At 46.1% G+C, this 22,827-nt stretch overlaps 1 protein-coding gene and 2 long non-coding RNA genes across 5 annotated transcripts in view; 2 read left to right on the forward strand and 1 right to left on the reverse strand.

Moving 5' to 3' along the window:
* The window catches only part of LOC135397058 (uncharacterized), a 113,329-nt gene that overhangs the window by 29,465 nt on the left and 61,037 nt on the right, over window positions 1–22,827 (forward strand). The gene's annotated exons all lie outside the window — the stretch shown is intronic.
* On the reverse strand, window positions 5,612–21,759 carry LOC135397049 (BPTI/Kunitz domain-containing protein-like). 3 transcript variants are annotated; one of them, XM_064628377.1, is made up of 7 exons: window positions 21,490–21,759; window positions 17,702–17,724; window positions 17,232–17,405; window positions 14,711–14,884; window positions 10,534–10,707; window positions 6,201–6,446; window positions 5,612–5,780 (listed from the first exon to the last, which is right to left on the reverse strand). In XM_064628377.1, exons 3-7 carry the CDS (start codon window positions 17,278–17,280, stop codon window positions 5,776–5,778), a joined length of 648 nt encoding a protein of 215 aa, XP_064484447.1. In that variant the 5' UTR covers window positions 17,281–17,405; window positions 17,702–17,724; window positions 21,490–21,759; the 3' UTR covers window positions 5,612–5,775. The 3 variants fall into 3 exon arrangements, with proteins under 3 accessions (XP_064484447.1, XP_064484448.1, XP_064484446.1); XM_064628378.1 differs by lacking the exon at window positions 17,702–17,724 and having other exon boundaries at window positions 21,558–21,759; XM_064628376.1 differs by lacking the exon at window positions 17,702–17,724.
* On the forward strand, window positions 6,882–10,486 carry LOC135397051 (uncharacterized). Its single transcript, XR_010423575.1, has 2 exons — window positions 6,882–7,239; window positions 7,299–10,486. It is a non-coding gene; the product is annotated as an uncharacterized LOC135397051 (long non-coding RNA).

Here is a 22,827-nt window from a genome sequence, read left to right on the forward strand (position 1 = left end):
CGGCAGTCCCACTTGGAGGTTCGGTCCCAGGAGATCGGCTACCGCCCTCTTCGATCCGTCTCTTCGCTTGCCACATCGTCGTCGGGTGCACCTCGTTCCGGTCAGTCGCCTCCAGCTGGGCCTCTATAGGCCGTAACTTCGGTTGTCCTCTGATGTCAGCGCTGGTGGAAGGGGTCTTCGGGGACGAACCCTTAGGTAGAAGGTGGGTTCCAGTCATTAAAGTGCTGCCGTCGCACATCCACCTCCGGGCATCCGTCCGTGCTCCAGCTCTCGATCACATATCGATGACTCTTCGCTTGTTCCGACTCTCGACAACTCCCACGACCGACTGCCCGACTGCCTTACTCTCTCTCTTCACTCGAAGTCATCCATGGTTTATATAGCCTTCCCGCGCCATGTCACAGTCCGGGTCAGTCACGTACGCCAAACCAAAAACACATGTGCGTCCGACACTACATTCGAAGAACACTGTAATTGGTACGTCTTCCGTTAACACTACACAAAGCCGCCTCTAGGGGAAAACAACACTGTCGAAGGGGAAACAGATGTCACCCTTCCCGCGGAGAGACACTGCGTACATGTCAACTAAAGTTTTATGGCTTTCTGCTGGGGGGAACACAGCGCTCTTGCGGCCGTTTGAAAGTAATAGGGTGTCCTGTTCCTTTGATGTTAGAAAATTGGAAAACGTTTGTGAAAACTGTTTTATCACCAGGTCCAGACCGTCACACCACTATATACAATGCATGTTTGAAGTCCACCGACCTATTGATGGAGTTTGTTGGGCAGGAGCCCTACTGTAGACAACTATACCATTTGCGTGTCACAACGGTTTAATCATTCCGAGCGCATGGTGAAGTTGCGCGTGTCGCATCCGTAGCACTTGGTTGTCGTTCCACAATGTCATGAGCGCCGCACGTTCAAGACACGCCTTCATATTACGCTGAAGAAATGGAGCTGCAGGTGCCCACCAGGGGAGACCACATAGCTCCAGACACCATCCAGTTAGACGAAGAAGAAGAAGAACAGTTTGTCTCCGCTTGCCACTGCAGTCGCACAGAAAAATCATTTCTCCACCGCCTACGCCTCAATGTCGCCCGTACCCCCTCGCTGCCCTTCAAAATGGGCCAGTTAGGTTCCTCTAACTGCACTACCTGCGGCGTGGAAGTTGACATCCCCAAACATCTCCTGCATTACCCACAGCGTCTCCGTCATCGAAACACCATCCGACGCCCATGTAGTTCAACTTGGCTGCAATAACTTTCCTTTGGCTACTCGGCATGGCCCAGTCCTGCATCCACTTGAGGCCCAACTTGTGGGTTATCACCATCGCTCCCCTACGTTTCCTCCGAGCCTCAGGACCGATGAACAGCCTTTGACCTCGAAGCTGACTTCGGATCAGACTTCGGCCAACCAGTGGGTTATCACCACGACCTACTACTATACTAGAGACCTGGACAGCTGGCGATCCCCTATGGGAGAGACGGGTCACGGGTTAGTTACGTTAGTGACCGCTGCAAGCGCCACATAGCATTATTGGGGAGAGGGAATCACCCTTGCCACCGCCTTTAGTCTGCTACGCAGGGATACACAGGCTGTGTTGCTAAGCACGCGCTATTATCTCTCTTATACTGCTTCGTCGTTGTCAACACAGCCTACCATACATCGCCGCGGTTTCGACAAGTCACGTGGTAACGAATAGTGCGAGCTAGCGCCAAATCCCATAGCCAAGCGGCGATTGCCAGAACTACTACCCCGGTGCTGGGAGCATTGCGGATGTCCAGGTCTCTAGTATAGTAGTAGGTCATGGTTATCACCACCGCCTTCCTATGTTTCTTCCGAGCAGACATGTACAAGATACTCAAAAATGTATTTAAGATAAGATAATAAATACTAACGTTAGAAAATAATTAAGATAGAGTATAAGTACATGAAAATTAAAGTAATTAAGATAGAGTACAAAATACCTCAAAAAGTATTTGAAATACAATTACGATACTATTTATCCTTGAATGCAAAAAAGTCACCGGTCATGAGTCAATGCGGCAAGTCGCCGCTATGTCGCATGAATCACCTAGACCCGCGCACTAAGCTAGCGGCCGCTGTGTGATAGGAGTCATCTAAACACAAGTCCCAAAGAGATGACAAAGAGATACCACATAACTCCACTAAGTATATGTGACCCAGAACAAAGCAAACTTCTAGAGGTCTCGGCTCGGCGAGGTCAGAATTCGACGTCACCACATATAACGGAACCCTCACTGCCCAAGGATTAGTACACACGGGGCAAGATCTCTAAATTGAGTCTTCCAAGAAGGGCCAATGTCCGGGTCTAGAGTTGTTATCCGGGTCAAGTCTGAGGGACTCAGGTAATTTCCACTGAACAAGCAAGACAATGGAAAGACAAGACACAGAAAGTTTGACAGGGAGATCCAAAATATGTAATTATAGTACTGAGTAGACAATACCATAAAATGTATTTTAAATAGAGTACAAATACACAAAACAAAAAGTATTGAGTAGAGTACCAAAATACCGCAAATTGTATTTAAAATAGAGTATTGTAAATACAATACTCCAAATACGTACAAGTCTGCTTCCGAGTCTCAGCGCTGATGGGCAGCCTCTGACTTCGAAGTTGACTTCGGCCAACCAGTGGGTTATGACCACCGCTCTCCAACGTTTCCTCCTAACCTCAGGACTGATGAACAGCCTGTGACACTGTGACGTTGTTGTACTCACTTTTTTCTTTCTCCACCTCTTGTTTCTTTTTAATTTATTTAAGGAATACGACGCCGGCACTTCGCCTGACCAGCCTTTTCTTTTTTCTTCTCTATTTTGATCAAAATAGTATACCCTCTCCACTTGAACAAACTTCGGCGTCGAACTCTGACGTCAGGGAACGAGACTCTCGAACGTCCTCATTGGTTATAATAGCGAACTGTACTTAGACAGGTGATTGGCCACACACCTCAAAAGGGGGGTCGAGCTCCAGGTATAGGCAGGTCCCATTAATGGCCAGACTCCCTTTTTTATGCACGGCTCTGTACACAGTTATCCGGCATATCTTGGAGCAGAGTTAAGTTCTTGGGGTCGTCAAGTGCGCAACACGCGTTCAACGGCACCACGCAAAAGCAGAAGCATTGTCCTGTATCACTGCAGAGGTAAACATATGTGTGAAATTTTAGAATACACATACATTATTATGCCGTTTTATGAACGTATTCCAGATCCAGTAGATTCCTGCATCCTCAATCTCTGCCATGTTGATTTCTTTAAGGCATTCCTTTTTCCATTACTGTACGATCTTTTACCGCAACGGAGGGCACATATACAGGCGATGTGTAACATAGGTTGATGTCTGATAACGTGTTGTTCACCATTTAGATTGAAGCTTAGTCATGTTTGGCCGACTCTCATGACAGTCTCAATCTACGTGTACTTGTCGGGAACGTCGTATTCCCCTTCAGAGGTTCTATTGTTTAGAGCTACAATGGTAGCAGATAACGGTACGTTATCGTCCTGACAACATGTAGTTTTTAAAATGTCGTCACCAGTAGAGGATAAGAATGAGTGGTTAGGCCAATGACCGTGCATCAAATTAGGTCCTGTGTATTGCCCGTGGCTGGTGAAACACCTCACCGATAGTCGTCGGAATAAAATATTGTCATATGTGTTGAACTGTAATGTTTAGAGAGGCCTGGCTGCTTGCTGTACTATAAATGGTAGATGAACTCGTCCGTCTCACTTTTCCTTCTTCTGGGTGTTTTTCCTGGGTCTTCCTCCCGGGTCTTCCTCAGGCGGGTTTTAAGACAAGCGTCGGCAGTTCCCTGTGAAGTCTGCCCAGGGCGCACGATCCCCCTGCGAAAGTCGTGACGTTGCCCAAGCCGTTGCATCACATGCACCGCCACCTCCTCCGTCCAGTAGTTCTTCTTTATTTTTCTCTACACAACCTTCCTGCGCGATACCATTAGGTGGTACAGGAATCTGCTGTATACTTTTTTTTTTCGACCCCTTCTCTCTCTTCCTCCAACCAAAAATATTTCCCTTACCCTCTCTGTTCTACGATTGAGAAAAGTGTGTAGAGAACAATTGAAGTTACGTATGGGATATACAACTCGGCCCTATGTGCATACTGACTGTACGATCTCACGCCTCGCATGAGCCTCGTTCCCTTTCTGATCCTTCTTCGGGGCTTCGTTATGTTGAGTTGCCGTGTCTGAGACATACTTCGTCACTTTTGCAACAAGAAAGACCACATAGAGAAGGCCTGTTTCAAGAAGCGACAAACCCTACACCAGAGCGTCAACGAACAGAGGAAACGACAACAACAACTTTATTTCGGGATAATGGGTGGGGAGTCTCATCGCCGGGTGCGATACCCTACCCCATTGCTGGAGGTGGTGCGGGGAATACAGCATAAGACACAGTCTCGGACCGCATGGTAGTCGTGCCTAATCATTCGTTCGGAGAACACTGTGTTCTGCACCGGCCGGGAAATTAAAGAAATGCGTTAGCACTGCGTCGCGTCGTCGTCGTCGTCGTGCTTACTACAACGGTCTCTGACCTGACGAGGTTCAACCCAAGCGTCACAGAAACATTGCACGGCCTTTTGCGTCAAGACAAACAGAGATATATTATTCATGCCACGCGTGTCTAGTGATGCAAAAAGGTGTTGTGTAACGATCTTGTAAGTATGGTCAAAGTGATGTGTACGTTTTTAAATGCGTCCCAGCGGAACTCCGACTGGCTCGGGGCTTCACAAGCGAAGTTCGCCAAGTACGGGTAGTCCCGGAGACTACCACCCGGATCGTTGGTGGTACCCAAGGTCGTGGTGAACACTGGGAGGTGGTGGGTTCGAATCCTACCGCCGGCTTTGCTGTCTGAGGTTTCTCCTGGGTTTTCTGAAGGCTTTGCAGACGAATGTCGGCACAATAGTTCCCTTGAGATCGGCCCAGGACGGATCCTTCCCCGCCTCCCGTCTACCACTCCTTCCTGCTGACCACGTCTGTACGCCGATCATAGCCATACCTTGCCTCGCGGCGCTGACACGGAACAAAAAAAAAGAGTAGGGGAGGGTGGTAATTATTTGCGGGGGGTTGTGTAAGAGAGGTCGTGCAGAGAGGTTGCACACGAGGTGCAACGCGAAGTCTCAAACACAGCTCAATTTGAGCTGTGTTTCAGACTTCGTGTTGTGTCTGTCCCTTCGTGTTCCCTAGTCTCGGGGCTTTTACATTATGCATCATCTTCACCAGCTCGCTTGCTTCCTAGCCATTTTTTCAGAGAGGTTAGTCACGAAACCTCGTACCTACTACTCTGCATTCATCGGTTGTCAGTCAACGAAATCAGGGGTGTTCAATTGCTCTGATGCAGCCAAATGGTGAAGTTAGTGTCTTTAATAAAAAGGAGAAAGTAAGAAGGAGAGGAAACGGAGGCATGCCTTCCAAATGAAGTTACATTCCATTCCTCCTACGTCTTGGGACGGATCTTGCTTCCTATACGATGCTTTTTAGCTGCCCGTATATTGTATACTGTATACACGTGAGCCCTACGAGTGTTTTGAATGGTCTTCACATCAGCTGTTCCACTGCTTATCTAAAGTGAACTATGGGCATACGAAGAAACATTATAGCCTTTATTACACGCCAAACACAAACAGCCAGCCAGTATCTATAGTGGACCATCAATGGCTAACCAATCCCGGAATCGCTGAATTCCATGTCACAGGGACTTGGGCATTCACTCGAGCACGGGACATTTTCCTGACGAGGGCGGCAACTAACCTGCGAACACAAAAATCAAAAGGCAATTACGAGACATATAAATGAGAATGAAATGTTATATACATAGGAAGGCCAAAGATCAGGGATGTCTCGTCGTTCGCGTCATTATAAGAGGATTTTCGTAGGTTGTCCTTTCCAAATATGAATTCAAGATATGATACTCGCTGGAAGTCGACGACAGATGGAGCAACGTGAAACATATTACCTGCTCAACAAAGCAGCATTTCTACTACTCGATGATGGGTTGCGGTTTTGTTCTTTTATTAATTCTGCTGGTATAGAGGGCACATGAAATGAACCTTGGAGGAATGGTGGACATGTATTGTATGTCGTAACGTAGTATCGTTTTTTGAAAGGCCTTTTTAGTACAAGGCGTCTAAAAAGGGGGCATGTCCAGTTGTTCCGAAATTGAGCACTCACGGTAGCATGAGGCCTCGCACTCGTCCTTTGTCATGTAGCTGTTCTCGTTGCCTCCGCACCCGCCATAGACGAATGTCTCACACCGTCCACTGTTCACGTTGAAAAACCACCTCTCAAAAGCTGCCAGACAGTTCCCCATTTTTGGCGCTTGTCCACAAAACACGTCAAAGTCAGGGCCCTTGTCGTGTTCAAAGCCCTGCCTGTAACTCTTCTTTAGGTAAGGCTTCTGGGCTCTGGTTGCGCGTTCTGAAGAAAGAAGTTGACGAAGAGGTTAAGCAGTCGATATGAAGACACGAATCGGGAACTAGATATAGTTTCGTCCTTTTGTATTGAACGTATTTGTTTTTCATTTTTCGTTTTTTTTTTTCATTACATTCGAGTCTTCATTGTTGTTAAGTTGCGCATAGCCTCTCATATTGCGTGTTGACAACGCGGGTTCCACATCTAATATTGAATTCCAGTGGCAGAGTCGGAGCAAGTGGCACACTCCGCAGTGGAGCGGCTTGATCTGGCCTAGAGCAAGTGGTCCGAATCTGCGACTGGAACACTTGCGCCCAACTTTGAGTTTAGCCCTGGCCAATCTCCTTTAGTGGATGGCGGCCAGAGACGGAGGAAGAAGAAGCTTGTACTCATGTTCCGATACAATGTCATGTTTTCCAACACCAAGGTCCTCCTAACGTTGCCCTGGTGATGTCTGGCTTATTGCTTTCTTCAAGAAACAAAATTGCTAACGTAGTCACGGCGAAGACGCCTCGGGAAGCGGCCATGTTGCCGAAGCAGAGACAGGAAATAGGAAGCACGAGCGACAAGTGACACGACACGTAGAGTTCCGGTTGAATCTGTCTGTTTTGGCGGAGCAGTCTGGGTTGCTCCCTGGAGCGACCGAGCGGCACGAATGCCGCTCCGAAGCTCCCATTGGAAGACTCCAGAACTGTTCCCAATCTGCCAATCGAACAGACTTGCTCTCTGCGGAGCAACAAAACTTGCTCTGGAAGCGCTCCGAATCTGCCATTGGAATTCAACATTAGAGATAGAGAGGGTATGTATCACGCTTCTGTCACGCGGTATAGGTGTAAGACACCGTGTATTCACACGCAGGACATCCTCACGAATCCGTGATTCCGAGTATTCCGAAGATTCTAGTGGGAGAACAAGCGAAAAAGAAATGCTCACGGAGCCGAAGTTTAGTCCCATATTACATCGAGCATTCACACGGTGCCGGAACATCGGAGGTGACGTACCGCGAACTTAGCAGACGACAATGCTAGCGTCTTCTCTTGTCGTCTGCTACGGAATGTCTTGTGGCTGTGCTGCAGGATATTCACCACGGTTACGAGTGTACGTGAAGACACGACGTTGAGCTCTCGCTCTCTCGTCGTGACAGGACAAAGCTATGGCGTTTTTTTTTTTTTTTCAATCTTCCGCCAGAGTATTCTAGGGAGTGTCGCTCGTGTGAACGCACGGTCAGTGTAACAACGCAAGCCTGCTGTGACGTCATGAAACGCATGCGCAAATCTTTTACTTTAATATAGGAAAAATATGTGGAGGTCGCCAAGAAAACCACTTCCTGGCGAACGATGCCAGCGGGACCGTATGCCAACATGCATCTCACGGACATATTGTTGTTTGTTGGAAAATACAGGATATCGAGGACAACAAAATACTGTTGTTTTGCAAGTGGAATCTCATTTTAGCACAAATGTACCGATACAATATTGGTGATTATCTGTCTAAAGTACCAAGGTATAGATATCCGTAAATATCTATTATTTATATATTATTATTTATATATTATCTACTAAATTATTTGACCTCTGGCCTCGGTGGCTCAGTCGGTAGCGTGTTCGCCTTCTGATTCCGAGATCGCGGGCAACCGAGGACGCCAGCAACTTGGAGGCAGGGTACAAGTTGCTTAGAGACGCCGTCTTCCGCGAGGGATGTTAAATACGGGGTGCCGTGTGATGAGCTTTCATCGAACGTTAAAGAACCCTCAGGTGGGCAAAAGCAATCCACAAACCGACCGCTGTTGCACCGCTCATGACCTCAGTTGTCTCGCGACGTAAGCACCCAATTATTATTAATTATTATTAAATTATTTGACCACGTGAACTGGACAGTGGTCAAGGACGACGCAAACTTTTTTAGTCTGCCTACACCAACATTTAATTGAAAAGTGGGTTACTGCTGTCAACATAAGTATAGTAAAGTTAACCCTTATACTTTTACGCTTGTCATTTTTTTTGCAAGGCTGGTGTAAATGATTAGCAATTATTGCTTCATAAAACTAACAATGTAAAGCTAGTAACAATGTAACAGTGAGCATAGTAAATCTATACTTCCAGGTTTACTCTGTCTTTTTGTCACGTCTGCTTTCGCAGCTCAGTGGCACCGCTTGCGACAAGTTGACTCTCCTATGGATGCCGCACTGAAGCGATCTGGGAGATCTAAAGCGCACCCTCCTCCATTGCCGTCACTGCCAACCCTTCAGATCCACACTTTCAGCGTCCCTAAATCAGCTAGACTCTCACCCTGTCACTATGCCAAACTTGCCTTGACCATGGCGAAATATTTTCTTTTTATTTATTTCTTATTTCTTAATTTTATTTAATTATTTATTTACTTATTTCTGAAATAGCAGGCCGACGTCTCGTTTGGCTGACCTTTCCCCCGTTTTTTTTTTCCCTTTTCGCCTAATAAATATATCCCCTCCCCCCCCCCCCCCAGCCCACCAATGCTGCAATGCTGTACCCCGAAAGCACTTTTAAAGGTACTGTGAAGCAACAGGCATACAATTTACACTACAAGCGGGCCACATCCAGCCGACCAACGCTCTGCCCCCAAGGCTCTCTTTCCCTTACGGGACGCAATAGGACTTCGATGCTTATTGTGAAGGGGCTCATTACTTCATTGCCCGCATCACCACCAGCAATGGGTAGCGTATCGTCCGTAGCGATGAAACTCCCCAGTCTACATCTCGTAATAAAGTTATTGTTGCTGTTGTCACCTCTGCCATATGCTATATTCGGTCCTATATATTTGGGAAGATAACACACCAGAACGAAGATCGATACGAAGGTAACGTTCGGTTAGCAGGAAGGGTACCCCAGAAAGAAATTATCAGTGGAAATGAGAAGGCGGACCAGGCTGCTCGAATTGCTCACCATAAAAGAACTACTTATAAAATCTACTTCACGCAATCCGATGCGACGTACTTGCTGGCCTCCCTACGGAATCGCCTCTCTAAAACCATGCGGACAGGCGACGCCATGAATCAAGCGTTCCTCGCGCGAATCGATCCCAACTGCACCTACTGCCTCCCACCGAAGTTGCCAAGGCCGTTAGAGTCCGTCGTCCATCGCCTGCGACTCAACGTCCCGTTCGCAGCAGCATTCCTTCATAAGATAGGTGTCGTTGGATCGCCGAACTGTTCAACTTGCGGAACTGTGGAGAACACGGAGCGCGTGCTGGTCACCTACCGACTCTAGACGGCGAATACTGAAGAACGCCCTCGCGAAACTTGACAACCGACCATTTAGTGTTGAGAAGGTACTGGGGAGCTGGCCAAGGCAGCACCAGCAACCTGCGCTGTGTGCACTCATGACCTACCTCAAGGACATACGTGCTGATATAATGTTTTAATTCGTTCAGTGCTTCCACATGTCAAGCGTCCTGGAGCAGCTGGACGCACCAGTGCGACCTACGCTTTCATTTTTTTCTTTCTATTTCTATTCTACTCTGTTCTATTATTATTATTAACTATTAGCAAATAATCTTCCGGACTTTATTACTTTATTTGTCAATACTGTGGTACGAAAGCATTATTGGTCTCAAGATTTTAAAGTCATGAAGCACTGCACGCGGCAGTTGAGAAATCCAGAAGTGCATACCGTGCCCCGAATTTTCACGAATTACAGTAAAAGACAGCGGCATTATAATGTTCCAGTCATATTTAATGCTTTGTCGCATGGTTTCCTTGACTTAGATTCAATTAAAGCCTTGAAGGTTTTGCTGCGCTTTGTAATAGGTACTGTAAAGGCTATTTGAGCTATCCCTTTGCCATGCGTTTCTGAGGGTTCGTAGGATTCTTGTGTATATTAATGGGTGGTTCATTATCTGTATCTTATTACTTGCTCTTTTCTTTTTTGCTTTGCTGTTGTTATCAGTGTTTGAATCGTTTAGCACGCTACTGACTGTTACCTGCCCACAAGCCTCAAGGCTCATTCTGGTACTGTTATAATCGAGATCGTGTTAAACAGACCAATAAAATTGAATTGAATTCAAATTATTATTATGATTATTATGTATTATTCGACCGCATCGAGTGCTTGCTTACGCGGGCAGGCAGCTTCGCATTCCTCGAGGGTGTTGAATCTGTTTGCGTTGCCTAGGCAGCCCCCATAGATGAACTTCTCGCATTTGGCTGTGACGGCATTGTAGAAGAATCGCGGGCCGTGCGCCTTGCACGGTCCCTGGTCTGCTGGAAGCTTACATATGTCCACCCATCGCGCTGGAAAATTCAAGAAAATACACAATAATTGTACATTACAAAATTAATGGGATTGCTCGAGGCGTGAACCAGTGCAGATGGCAGTGCATGGCATCCAGACAGGGGCACAGAAAACAAATGGTATAAGGAGACCCAACAACGGTTCCCGGGTATAGCATAATCCGTTGGGAATTTTGATGGGTTTTAGAAAATGCATCTCAATAGCAATTAAGGTGAGCGTGGATTCGTACAAACAAATCAAACGACACAAACAAGAGGAGGTTGTTGATTTCGTTTTCGAAACGCGACCATAATTTTGAATGTATGACTATTAGTACATTTCTGTCCCTTGAGGTGTGGTTACCACATATGACCTATTTTATTTATCTATTTAGAACACTTCTGATTTTTAACAAAATGTCGTAGAAGGAGTAGCATGCACAGTAGCAGGGAATACATTGAAGCAGGAAATACAAACACTACAATAATCAAACACGCAGGCAAAAAAATACGAAGACCAATTCAACATTGAAACTGCATAGCCCAATACCATTAATTGTGTAAATACGCTCCAGCAAGATTTTCTTTATGGTAATGGTCATTTTAACACTCTTTTGTTCATTGATAGCAATCTTCCTTTTTTTCACACCAACCTGCCATGGCACCTAAAGAATCCTAGAAACAGGTTTCATCAACTGCCGAACTTACTTCCTTATATAGAACGCGATCGTCTGCAAAAAGCTCAATGTTAACGCTCACGCTGTTGGCAATGTCATTTATGTGTAAAAGAAACAACAGAGGCCCTAGGACTGATTTCTGGGGAACCCCTGAATGTACTGGCAATTGACTGGATGGTGTCGTGTTAACTTCAACAAACTGGAAGTGGTTAGTTAGGCATGTCGCCCGTGGCGATGAAACTCCCAAATCTTCATCTCGTAATAAAGTTGTTGTTGTTGTTGTCGTTGTCACCTCTGCCATATGTCATTAATTGGTCAATAATTAATTGGTCAATATTCGGTCATATATATTTGGGAAGATAACACACTAGAACGAAGATAAATACGAAGGTAACTTTCGGTTAGCAGGAAGGATACCCCAGAAAGAAATTATCAGTGGAAATGAGAAGGCGGACCAGGCTGCTCGAATTGCTCACCATAAAAGAACTACTCATAAAATCTACTTCACGCAATCCGATGCGACGTACTTGCTGGCCTCCCTACATAATCGCCTCTCTAAAACCATGCGGACAGGCGACGCCATGAATCACTCGTTCCTCGCGCGAATTGACCCCAACTGCACCTACTGCCTCCCATCGAAGATGCCAGGATCCATCGCCTGCGACTCAACGTCTCGTTCGCTGCAACATTCCTTCATAAGATAGGTGCCGTTGGATCGCCGAACCGTTCAACTTGCGGAACTGTGGAGAACACGGAGCACGTGCTGGTCACCTACCGACGCTTAGACTCTATAGACGGCGAATACTGAAGAACGCCCTCGCGAAACTTGACAACCGACCAGTTAGTGTTGAGAAGGTACTGGGGAGCTGGCCAAGGCAGCATCAGCAACCTGCGCTGTGTGCACTCACGACCTACCTCAAGGACATACGTGCTGATATAATCTTTTAATTCATTCAGTGCTTCCACACGTCAAGTGTCCTGGAACAGCTGGTTGCACCAGTGCGACCTACGTTTTCATTTTTTTCTTTCTATTTCTATTGTATTCTATTATTATTAAAAAATAATCTTCGTGATTTTATTAATTTATTTGTCAATACTGTTGTACGAAAGCATTATTGGTCTCAAGATTTTAAAGTCATGAAGCGCTGCACGCGGCAGTTGAGAAATCCAGAGTTAGTTAGTAAATTAGTGGAATAAAGCAAACCTTGGAGCTTTCAGCAACCCACCATGGGTGCTACCTGCTCCATTGCAAGAGCTGTATATGTACACTATGTACACTAAAAATCAAAATACAGCAATCAAAACAAATCACAGCGGGATCCCTCACATACTCACAGGCGCACAGCCAATAGAACGGGAAACCAGTATCGCACACTTCAGATCTACAAAATATGGTGTTAGCAGTTCACACTAAAATGGAGTTCGCAACTTAGTCTTCACGATACGGTAGTGAGACCAGTCTCACTCAAGAAGGCTACCAGCAGACGGATTGCCTTCCGTTCATTTCGCGGAGTATCCCAAGGACCCAATAAATGAGTCAGCTCCACTGGGCAATTCGTGATGCGTAAAATGCCGGCAAGGAGTGACTCTCTCTCTGATCTGAAGTGCCGGCACTCCAGCAAGACATGACCGCTGTCTTCCACCACATCACACTCGGGGCACAACGCAGACTCAACCGGACCCATCCTGTGCAGCAGAGAACGGCAGAACGGGACGCCAGCTCGAAGACGGTGAACAAGAGTCTCGGCAGCTCGGGGTACTCCGTCAGGCACGAAAAATCTTAGGTTGGGGTCCATCTGTCGCAGAACATTCAGGTTACGGCTGCTGTCTGTAAACCACAGTCGACGAGGAATGGCGTACGTGACGTTGTGTAGTAGTCGGCGGACGTCGTGCGCTGTGAATGGAATAGCACGACATCGGCGCATACTGTGTGCCTCTGCAGCGAGGCAGTCAGCCTTTTCATTACCAGGGATACCGCAGTGACTGGGTACCCACTGGAACTTAACCTCGTGGCCGTCCTGAACAACAGCGCTGTGAACAAGAAGGGCGTCATACACCATCGAAGCGCACGATGAGAATGGGTCGCGGCTGAGTAGCGCAGATAGAGCGACTTTGCTGTCGCAGTACACGACCCATCGATTGCAATTTGCTGTCTTAATGTATCCAAGAGCTTGGGTAATGGTGTGAATCTCCACAGCAGCATACGATGACATGTGTGATAGGCGATGACGCCTTTCAATGCCTCACTCGGGTACCACAAAGGCGGACGAAGAAGAATCCGATGTACATGTCCCGTCCGTGTAGACATGACAGTGGCCGCTGTGGAGCTCTGCCATCATCTCCAGGACTCGCTGTTTAATGACACCCGCATTGAGGATACGTTTACTTGGACATTCAGGCACAGTCAGGGATACAGCTGGGTCCCGTAATATCCATGGTGCAACCATTGGGGGTGCAGGTGGTTGAAAGTTTGTGGGCAGCTGGTCGACGTGTTCGTCGACGAGCGAGTGAAACTTAGAGTGGCACCTGTCACTAGGCTTCCGGATTAGTGGATCTTTTTCATGTCGAGTCAGCAGGCGCAGGTGATGGCGCAGTGTCTCTTGCACCCTCAGGGCTTGTACAGGTGGTTCACTTCCTTCCACCAATGTGCAACGGTCTGAAGCTGCTCGAGGTAGGCCCAGTATTGTACGCAGGCTTCTGGCGAGTGTATACAGTGCCGAACGAATTACGGTAAAAGACAGCGGCATTATAATGTTCCAGTCATATATAATGCTTTGCCGCATGATTCCCTTAACTTAGATTCAATTAAAGCCTTGAAGATCTTTGCTGCGCTTTGTAATAGGTGCTGTAAAGACAATTTGAGCTATCCCTTTCCCATGTGTTTCTGAGAGTTCGTAGGATTCTTGTGTATATGAATGGGCGGTTCATTATCTGTATCTCATTGCTTGCTCTTTCCTTTTTTGCTTTGCTGTTGTCATCAGTGTTTGACTCTTTCAGCACGCTACTGACTGTTACCTGCCCACAAGCCTCAAGGCTTAGGCTGGTACTGTTATAATCGAGATCATATTAAACAGACCAATAAAATTGAATTGAATTGAAATTATTATTATTATTATTATTACTATTATTATTATTATTATTTATATATTATATATTATTATTTATATATTATATATTATTATTTATATATATTATTATATAGGGCCACAAGCCCTCGGGCTTAGGCGGGCCTTCATGACTTTCCTTGATGTGTGTGTTTTGAATAAAAATTCCATTCCATTCCATTATTATTATTATTATTATTATAATTATTATGTATTATTCGACCGCAGTGAGTGCTTGCTTACGTGGGCAGGCAGCTTCGCATTCCTCGAGGGTGATGAATCTGTTTGCGTTGCCTCCACAGCCTCCATAGATGAACTTCTCACATTTGCCTGTGGCGGCATTGTAGAAGAATCGCCGGAAATACGCGAAGCACCGTCCCTTGTCTGCTGGAAGCTTACATGTGTCCACCCGTCGCGCTGGAAAAGACAAGAAAATACACAATAATTGTACATTACAAAATTAATGAGATTGCTCGCGGCGTGAGCCAGTGCAGATGGCAGTGCATGGCATCCAGACAGGGGTAGAGTAAACAAATGGTATAAGGAGTCCCAACAACGGTTCCCGGGTAGCATCATCCGTTCGGAATTTTCATGGGTTTTAGAAAATGCATCTCAATAGCAATTAAGGTGATCGAGGATTCGTACAAACAAATCAAACAACACAAACAAGAGGAGGTTGTTGGTTTCGTTTTCGAAACGCGACCATAATTTCGAATGTATCACTATTGGTACATTTCTGTCCTCTAGAGGTGTGGTTACCACATATTACCTATTTTATTTATTTATTTAGAACACTTCTGATGTTTAAAAAATGTCGTAGAAGGAGTCGCAGGCACAGCAGCAGGTAATACATTGAAGCAGGAAATACAAACAATACAATAATCAATACGAATACGGTACAAACACGCAGGCAAAAAAACACGAAGACCAATTGAACATTGAAACTGCATAGCCCAATACCATTAATTGTATAATTACGCTCCAGCATGATTTTCTTTATGGTAACGGTCATTTTAACACTCTTTTGTTCATTGATAGCCATCTTCTTTTTTGTTTTTTTTTCGCACCAACCTATCATGGCACCTAAAGAATCCTGGAAACAGGTTTGATCAACTGTCGAACTTACTTCCTTTTATAGAACGCGATCGTCTGCAAAAAGCTCAATGTTAACGCTCACGCTGTTGGCAAATCATTTATGTGTAAAAGAAACAACAGATGCCCTAGGACTGATTTCTGGGAATCGCTGAATGTACTGGCAATAGACTGGATGGTGTCGTGTTAACTTCAACAAACTGGAAGCGGTCAGTTAGGTATGACAATACACAGCGTATTCTCATTTTTGAAAATGGAATGCAATTTGTACAACAGCTTAGTGTGTGATAGTTTGTGAATTACAATATTTTGTGAAAGTGCCTGCAGGTCGTTACTGTCACACCTCGAATACATCTCGAGAAAACGATCGAATTCGTATGCCAAATAACTCACAAACAATAAACAGTGTTGGTCACAAAGTCACACAACAATGCAGCTACAACAACAATAATTATATGTTCACAATGAAGTGGGGTGGTTTTCCACTCTAGGAGTGGAACAACACCAAACACCAAGTCACAATTTAACGTAACAATAGGATGAAATAAGTATTTAAAGATATTAAAACATTCAAATAATTTATTTCGCTAAAAGCAAGCTGTCGGTCCTTCAAGCTCCTCAAGGTCCTTCCGCGGCTGGTCAAGCTTCCGCCCTTCATCAGGTGCGACACCTTTAACACCTGATGAAGGACGGACTCCGTCTGAAAGCTTGCTTTTTTAGTAAAATACATTTGACCACTCGGCTGTTCAGAGTTCAATGCCCAAGATGCCGAAAACTCGTAGCACTCGTGTGAGAAGCACACAGTAATCGCACATTAGAAAAAAAAAAAGAAAAAAAAGAAAAGAAAACCGAGCCACGGCTTCTACATAGGCAGATATGTCGTGTAAAAATAAACGGTATAACTCAAAGCACTCGCTTGCTTTGGTCTAAAGGACTGCTTATATATGCTTCATTTTATGATGATGATTCGGAGTTTCACTACCATGGGCGACACTCTACCCTATTGCTGGTGATAATGTGGGAAATGAACTAATGAGTTGGCTCACAGTGAGGACCGAAGTCCTACAGTGTCCAAAAAGGTGAGGAGAGCGTTGGTGGGATGGATGTGGCCAAGGACCTAGCCATTTTGAAAAAGACAGGGGGCGAGAGTCGCGGTCATTCAGAGACCCGGAAAGTGTGGTTCGGGAACGTGTGTATAGTGTGGGCAGTGAAGAAGCCTGTGCTCTACATCACGGCTCCAGATCACCGCAGTGACTGGAGAGTCAACTTGTCTCAAGCGATAACACGGTAATGAATTAATGGTGCGTCTTGACGATAGGTGTTTCGTGGCATCCCGAATGCGAGTGTTGGATCACTTCTTCGAAGCATAGGTGGCGGAAGAATGTCATTTGCCCATTGGTCCATTCTATAAGGCACATTGAGTTGTGGTCGCGTTTTCTGCTTCTGCAATGTGTATCAGTATGTATAACATTCAAATGATAAAAAGAAGTGTGGCTTCCTCTGCAGGAAACGGATATGCAAATCATTCAGCAAAGGTGAGAGGTGAATATGTAACCTTATTAGAAAGCGAAAGCCCGAGCACGACTGTTGATTAAAGCGCTGTACTGGGACTGACCGTATAGACATCGGGAGTCCATTTCCAGGACCCTGCAATACCGCAGTACTAACTTACCGCTCACAACGCCAATGCAGACAAGGAAGACGGCCAGAGCGGTCCTCATGCTTTCGGGTTGTGTAGCTCTGTAGTACAATGCAGGTCTCTCTTTGCGCGTCCTCCTGTAGGCTCGACCAGATGTAGTCGTAGTCGTCGTTAGTAGTCGTTATAAGTCACGAGCCTATTGTGAGCCTGGAATGCAATTAGGGAGAGAGAATGATTTTGTGTCAACAGTTGCACAGGCGGGTACCTACATTCGTCTGTGACTTATTTCATTTCATTTCATTTTCATTTTAATACCTTAAAGGGCCCTAAGGCATTACATAAGGGGGGAGACAATATATACAAACACTATATACCTCAAAATAGGTACAACTCAATGCACAACCTTTCAAAAGCACTTACATTGATTGGCAATAGAAAATCAGCTGGCAATGAGTTCCAGTCGCGCAAAGATAATATCAAAGGAGAATTTCTATAATACTCACTACGGCAGACGGGAAGAGCTAACCTGTAATGGTGGTGAATGCGGTCAGAGAAGAAGGGGGCAGGGGTGACAAAGGAAGATGATGCGTTGTAAAGCTTATACATTGTTATTAGTCTGTGGACCTTGCGCCTATTTTCTAAAAGTGGAATTTCTTTGTCTCTCTTAAACTGTGTCATGCTGGTTTCCCTATCATAAAGGTTAAAAATAAAACGAGTGGCTTTCGTTTGGACGGACTCTAGTTTTTGAATTAGGTATTTTTGCCACGGGTTCCAAATGATAGACGCGTACTCCAGTTTGGGCCGGATCAATGAATAATACGCGATTAGCTTGACATCAGGTGAAGCGAGACAAAGTGTGCGACGCAAGAAACCCAGTGTCCTTAGTGAGTTACTACAAACGTATTCGATATGTGCCCTCCAAGAAAGGTCACAGGAAATCAGAACTCCAAGATACCTAAACATGGTCACTTTGTCAAGAATTTCATCATTAAGAGTATAATCGCTGGGTATGTTAATATTTCGTCTGGAAAAAGTCATACATTTTGTCTTAGAAACATTAATTTCCATTAACCATTGGTTGCACCATTCAGAAAGGGAGACCAAGTCGTTCTGTAAAGCAACGCAGTCCTCTACATCACTGATTTCTCTGTACACAACAACATCATCAGCATAAAGGCGTACAGAACTATCTACACATAAGTGAAGATCATTTGTGTAGATAAGGAAGAGAAGGGGACCGACCGTATCTGGGAGATGTCTTTTTACTAGTGAAGTATCCTATAACGGCATGGGGCAAAAACCTCTATATTCAAAGAATGCCGATATTGAATTAGGTTGCCGGTTCAAGAGTCCCTGTTGAAAATAATTCATGAGGTTACCTCAGAGTCTGAGGCCTTGAGGTATTATGGGACATCTGAGGTCTTGAGGTTACCCCAGAGCTTGAGATCCTGGGGTTACCCTAGAACTTGGTGCCCTGGGGTTACCTCAGGGGTAAGGGCCTGGGGCTACTTCAAGTTCTGAGGTTTCCACAGGGTAGACCTCAAGAGACGAACCTTACCGAACGCCCGTAGCGACACTTCGTGTTCTTGTATTGTGACACGTACGTCGATACATACATTTCCTTACATCAAGCACGCATTGTATCGCACTCCACAGTAGTGAGGGAGAAATAACTATTCTTGTACGCGTCGCTGTTGGCAAGATAGAAACCCTGGAATGATCTTCGCCGTCGAACTCTGACGTCAGGGGACGCGAGACCTCCCGTGGTCGCCTCACTGACGAAGATGCCTCTCGCGATGTCACATATACAGGGCGTGTGCAGAAAAAGTAGCCCCACATTTACACCCGTGACGCGTTCGTGCTCATTACGGACTTCCGGTGACCCACGCGCACAAGCACGCACGAGTTTTTCAACCGGTGTTTATTTTCATTCTGCGGTAGCAAAGCTGAAACTGACAGCGAATCTCTCTCGGACGATAATTACGAATGAAAGATGGGGTGGTGGGACCCTCAAAGTGGATGCTCAGGGGGGCGGGGCCATTGGAGCCAAAACTCAGAGGGCGACCGCCCCACGTTCTGACGCCCCTGGCTTGCGAAGTCGTCAGCTTCGTTAAGTGCGCAACACGCATGCAACGGCACCTCGTAAGAGCAGGAGCGTTGTCCTCATATCAATGTAGAGGGAAAGCGGGATTGCAGAAACTTTTATTAGACGCACAATGCGTAACATAGCGTATTCGAAGTCCTCTCGATTCTTGCACCAGTGGCAGGGCCGAGCGCAGCCAAGGCCGTGCGCGTGCTGCGTGCGTTGGTTGTAGCCAAGGCCGTGTTCGAATCCTACCATCGTCTGTGCAGCCTGAGGTTTTTCCCTGGGCTTTCCGAAGACTTTCCAGACGAATATTGGCACACTTCCCCCTGAAGTCGGCCCAGGACGCATGTCAATCCCCTATGCCCGTCCCCTTGCTGCTGTCCTCTCTTCAGCTGTTCATATCTGTACGCTGCTCATAGCCACAGTTGCTTCGCGGTGCTAACACGGAATGAAAAAACAAAACAAAAAGATTCCTGCATTTTTGACAGCTGCGTGTAATGAATGTTGCTCTCTGATAACGTGTTGTTCCGCATTTAGGTCGAGCCGTAGTCTGTCTGACCGATAACCACTTGCATGACACAGCCTCACTCGTCGAGAACATAGTACTCCTCCTCCCAGATTCTATTGTTTAGAGCTATAATGGTACGAGATAACAGTAGCCGACAACATGTATTTTCCCTATGTCGTCACCAGTAGGGTATAAGGCGACCGATTGGGTCAATGACCCTTCATCAAATAAGGGACAGGCTGTCGCCCGTGGGCGGTGAAATAAAATGGTGTCATACGTGTCAGAAGACCCTGTGAGACGGTTTGCCAATGAAGCGTGTATCAGCGAAATTTGTGCCCCGCCTCCTGACGGCAGGGCAGAAAAGCGATCGCGTTTCAGTTTGCACTGACCTGCGTGACCGAGCTCGAAACAATCCCAGCTTCGTGTCCTTTCTAATCACTGGAGAAGAAACCTTAGTGTGTGGTTGTGACCCGTAAACAAAGCAAATGTCTCGAAGATAAGAAGATAATTCCTCGAAAAGTGGCGTTCTCTGTGTATGTACGTGACGTTGCCCTTTGGACACTGGGGAAATCACGACTTGCCATTCAACGCCATTGCAACAGGCTGTAAGGTACCTCACGCAACTTAGGATGTACCTCCCCCCGAAAAGTACGTTATGCTCCGTTCGCACGCAAGGCTATGACAAATTTCCCTCGTTGGGTCGGTGCTAAGAAGTTTTAATCTGTACGTGTCCGTCGCTTTCTTGGCGTGGTCAAGGACTGGTACGCTGAACCAACATAGACTCGCTACATTAGGCACCTTGAAGACCAGAGTGCAGCGAATTCCGACGAATTCCGATGAAGGTCGTGGTTCTGGGACAAAACATGCGTGTCCCCAGGCGCCCATCTTTATGAAGACAACAGTGGGAACGGAGGCCTGGTTCTGCCACGAAGAAGCTTTATCGATCCAAAGAGAAAGAAGAACGGCGGAGACGTGCTGTAGAACTCGGGGTGTCAGAAAGCCTACGAGGTCTAAGGATCCCATTAGCGGGAGCACTACTCATGACAGAGATTACGGTTCCCATTCTGTGAGAAGCCAGACTTTGGCAGCACAATATACGTGGCGAAAGCAAATGAGTTTCTTGCCCGTTGGACGATCACAGCTGAGGAACCGAATAACCCTCAAAAGTCTATAGTCGAGCAGGGTAGGTAGGAGATGTGGCACCTCTCATATACACCAGCATAGTTCGGGTAATACTTACCCCGGGGCATCCGAAACAATTCCATAATGAAAAAATGGAATTGATCACGAGAACGACACGACGGAAGTATTTCAATTGACGTATCCACATATCCACACTTCAGTGTACCGGACAGGCTGTCGATCCCGCCAAATTGTTTCTATATACGAGGTCGGATAAGTATATCGGTTATAATGACATCCTTGAGATAAAGTGTCCTGCCTCTGCCGCGAAGCATGAGACCATCGAAGAGGGGGTCCTGGCACCATAACATTGGTACTTCCATTGGCGTCTCCTAATATTCGCATACCCCTTCAAAGGCATGCAGGGTGCAGTCATCGAGATTGCACAAATATTTCGACTAAATAGAAGCGCAACTAAATATCTCAGGACGTCCCTGTTTGACATCAAAGTCATTCATATTAGATGCCACAAAGAATTCAGGCAAAGGCTTCTGTCCACACTGAAAAAGACTTACCTAGAGTAATTGTTGCCCGAGCTTCTCGACCCTCGAGTGAAAAAGGAACATGTAACAGAAGGACGTACCAAGTCGTCGTGATGTACTATGCGACGCAATTTAGGCAAGGACAGCTCTGGACCAATCGTGAGCGTAAACTGTGCTGTCTTCTGTTGATGGCACGAAGAATTCACTTGCGTTTTTTTTTCTTTTCCGTCGTCTGCATGGCGGTATCGGTGTACCATAACCAATCTTTCTTGCGTAAAGTTGTCGCAAACGATGCGTGCGTTACTGAATGGAAAATGAATCGATCTATGATATATCAGAAAGAAAAAGAGCGAAACGTGAGGAAGAAGATGTAAAGAAAAACATATGCCACGAATAAATGTTCACATTTAGAGCCTCCGTGCAGATGTTCAGGGCTGTTCATCGACTGTTGTCGCTTTATGGTAGGCCTTTAGCCTGAATGTAGACACCCACGCTGAATAACGCCCATACTATCTTCTTCGATCTCAACGATCTCAACTCAACTGAGTTGCCGTCGGCTCACGTGTACCAGTTCTATTCCTGTCACGCTTTTCGTGAGACCGGTCTACTTAACTATGTGCCGTACGTAAATTGTTATCACGCTCGTACTTAACTCCCGAAAGAAATCTTGCTCACGGTTCTCAGTCGTGGGTTATTTCGTAGCGCAGGTGCGAACAGGACTATGCGCTGCGCACATCAGAGAGGCTGCTATTTCATGCCATTATCGCATGTTGTGCCGGCCCGAAGTGGAAGCGAATACAGAGAGAGAGAGAGAGAGAGAGGGAAAGGTGGTGTTTTTAGCGAGGCGAAAAAACGTAGCGTATCATTATGAAGCCGGGTTTATATATTGACACAACGTCCCGATCTTGCATCAGTGTCGTGATTACTCAGCTTGTCCTTTCAGACCCGAAAATTAACTAGCAGCAACAATCTTCGAGCGAATCACCTCTTCAACTTGTAACGTATCACCATCTACCGTTTCCAAGTTGTTCAACAGGTCCACTACATTTCTTTGGAGAACCCTATAGAGGATTAGATCGAATGCATGGATACGCGTGGATTTTGTTTAGAGATTCACCTGCCTTTTTTTTCTTTCCCTTTAAAACACCGCCATATTCAGCACAGAGTTCAACTGAGATCCCGACAGAGGTCGCGAAAACATTTCATAGCAGCCTCAGGGACCAAATTACATCACGATGTTCCCTCGTTCTCCGATACGCTCTTTTCACGAGTGGTAGGATTTGTGAATTGTGTAGATTTGTGAGGACGAGTGAAGGAAACCGTGAGCGCAACAGCGGCCTCGCCAGCGCCCTCTTGGTCACCTGCACTCGT

This window comes from Ornithodoros turicata, chromosome 6 (genome assembly GCF_037126465.1).
Source record: "Ornithodoros turicata isolate Travis chromosome 6, ASM3712646v1, whole genome shotgun sequence".
In the NCBI taxonomy this organism is placed as follows: Eukaryota; Metazoa; Arthropoda; class Arachnida; order Ixodida; family Argasidae; genus Ornithodoros; species Ornithodoros turicata.

Excerpts from the sequence above, each read along its gene's own strand:
- LOC135397049 (XM_064628378.1), bottom strand. The coding sequence starts at position 17,280 with ATGAGGACCGCTCTGGCCGTCTTCCTTGTCTGCATTGGCGTTGTGAGC. Across the intron at positions 10,708-14,710 it reads ATGCGAAGCTGCCTGCCCAC|CGCGATGGGTGGACATATGT; the intron begins GTAAGCAAGCAC and ends TGAATTTTCCAG. Across the intron at positions 6,447-10,533 it reads ATGCGAAGCTGCCTGCCCGC|AACGCGCAACCAGAGCCCAG; the intron begins GTAAGCAAGCAC and ends TTCTTTCTTCAG.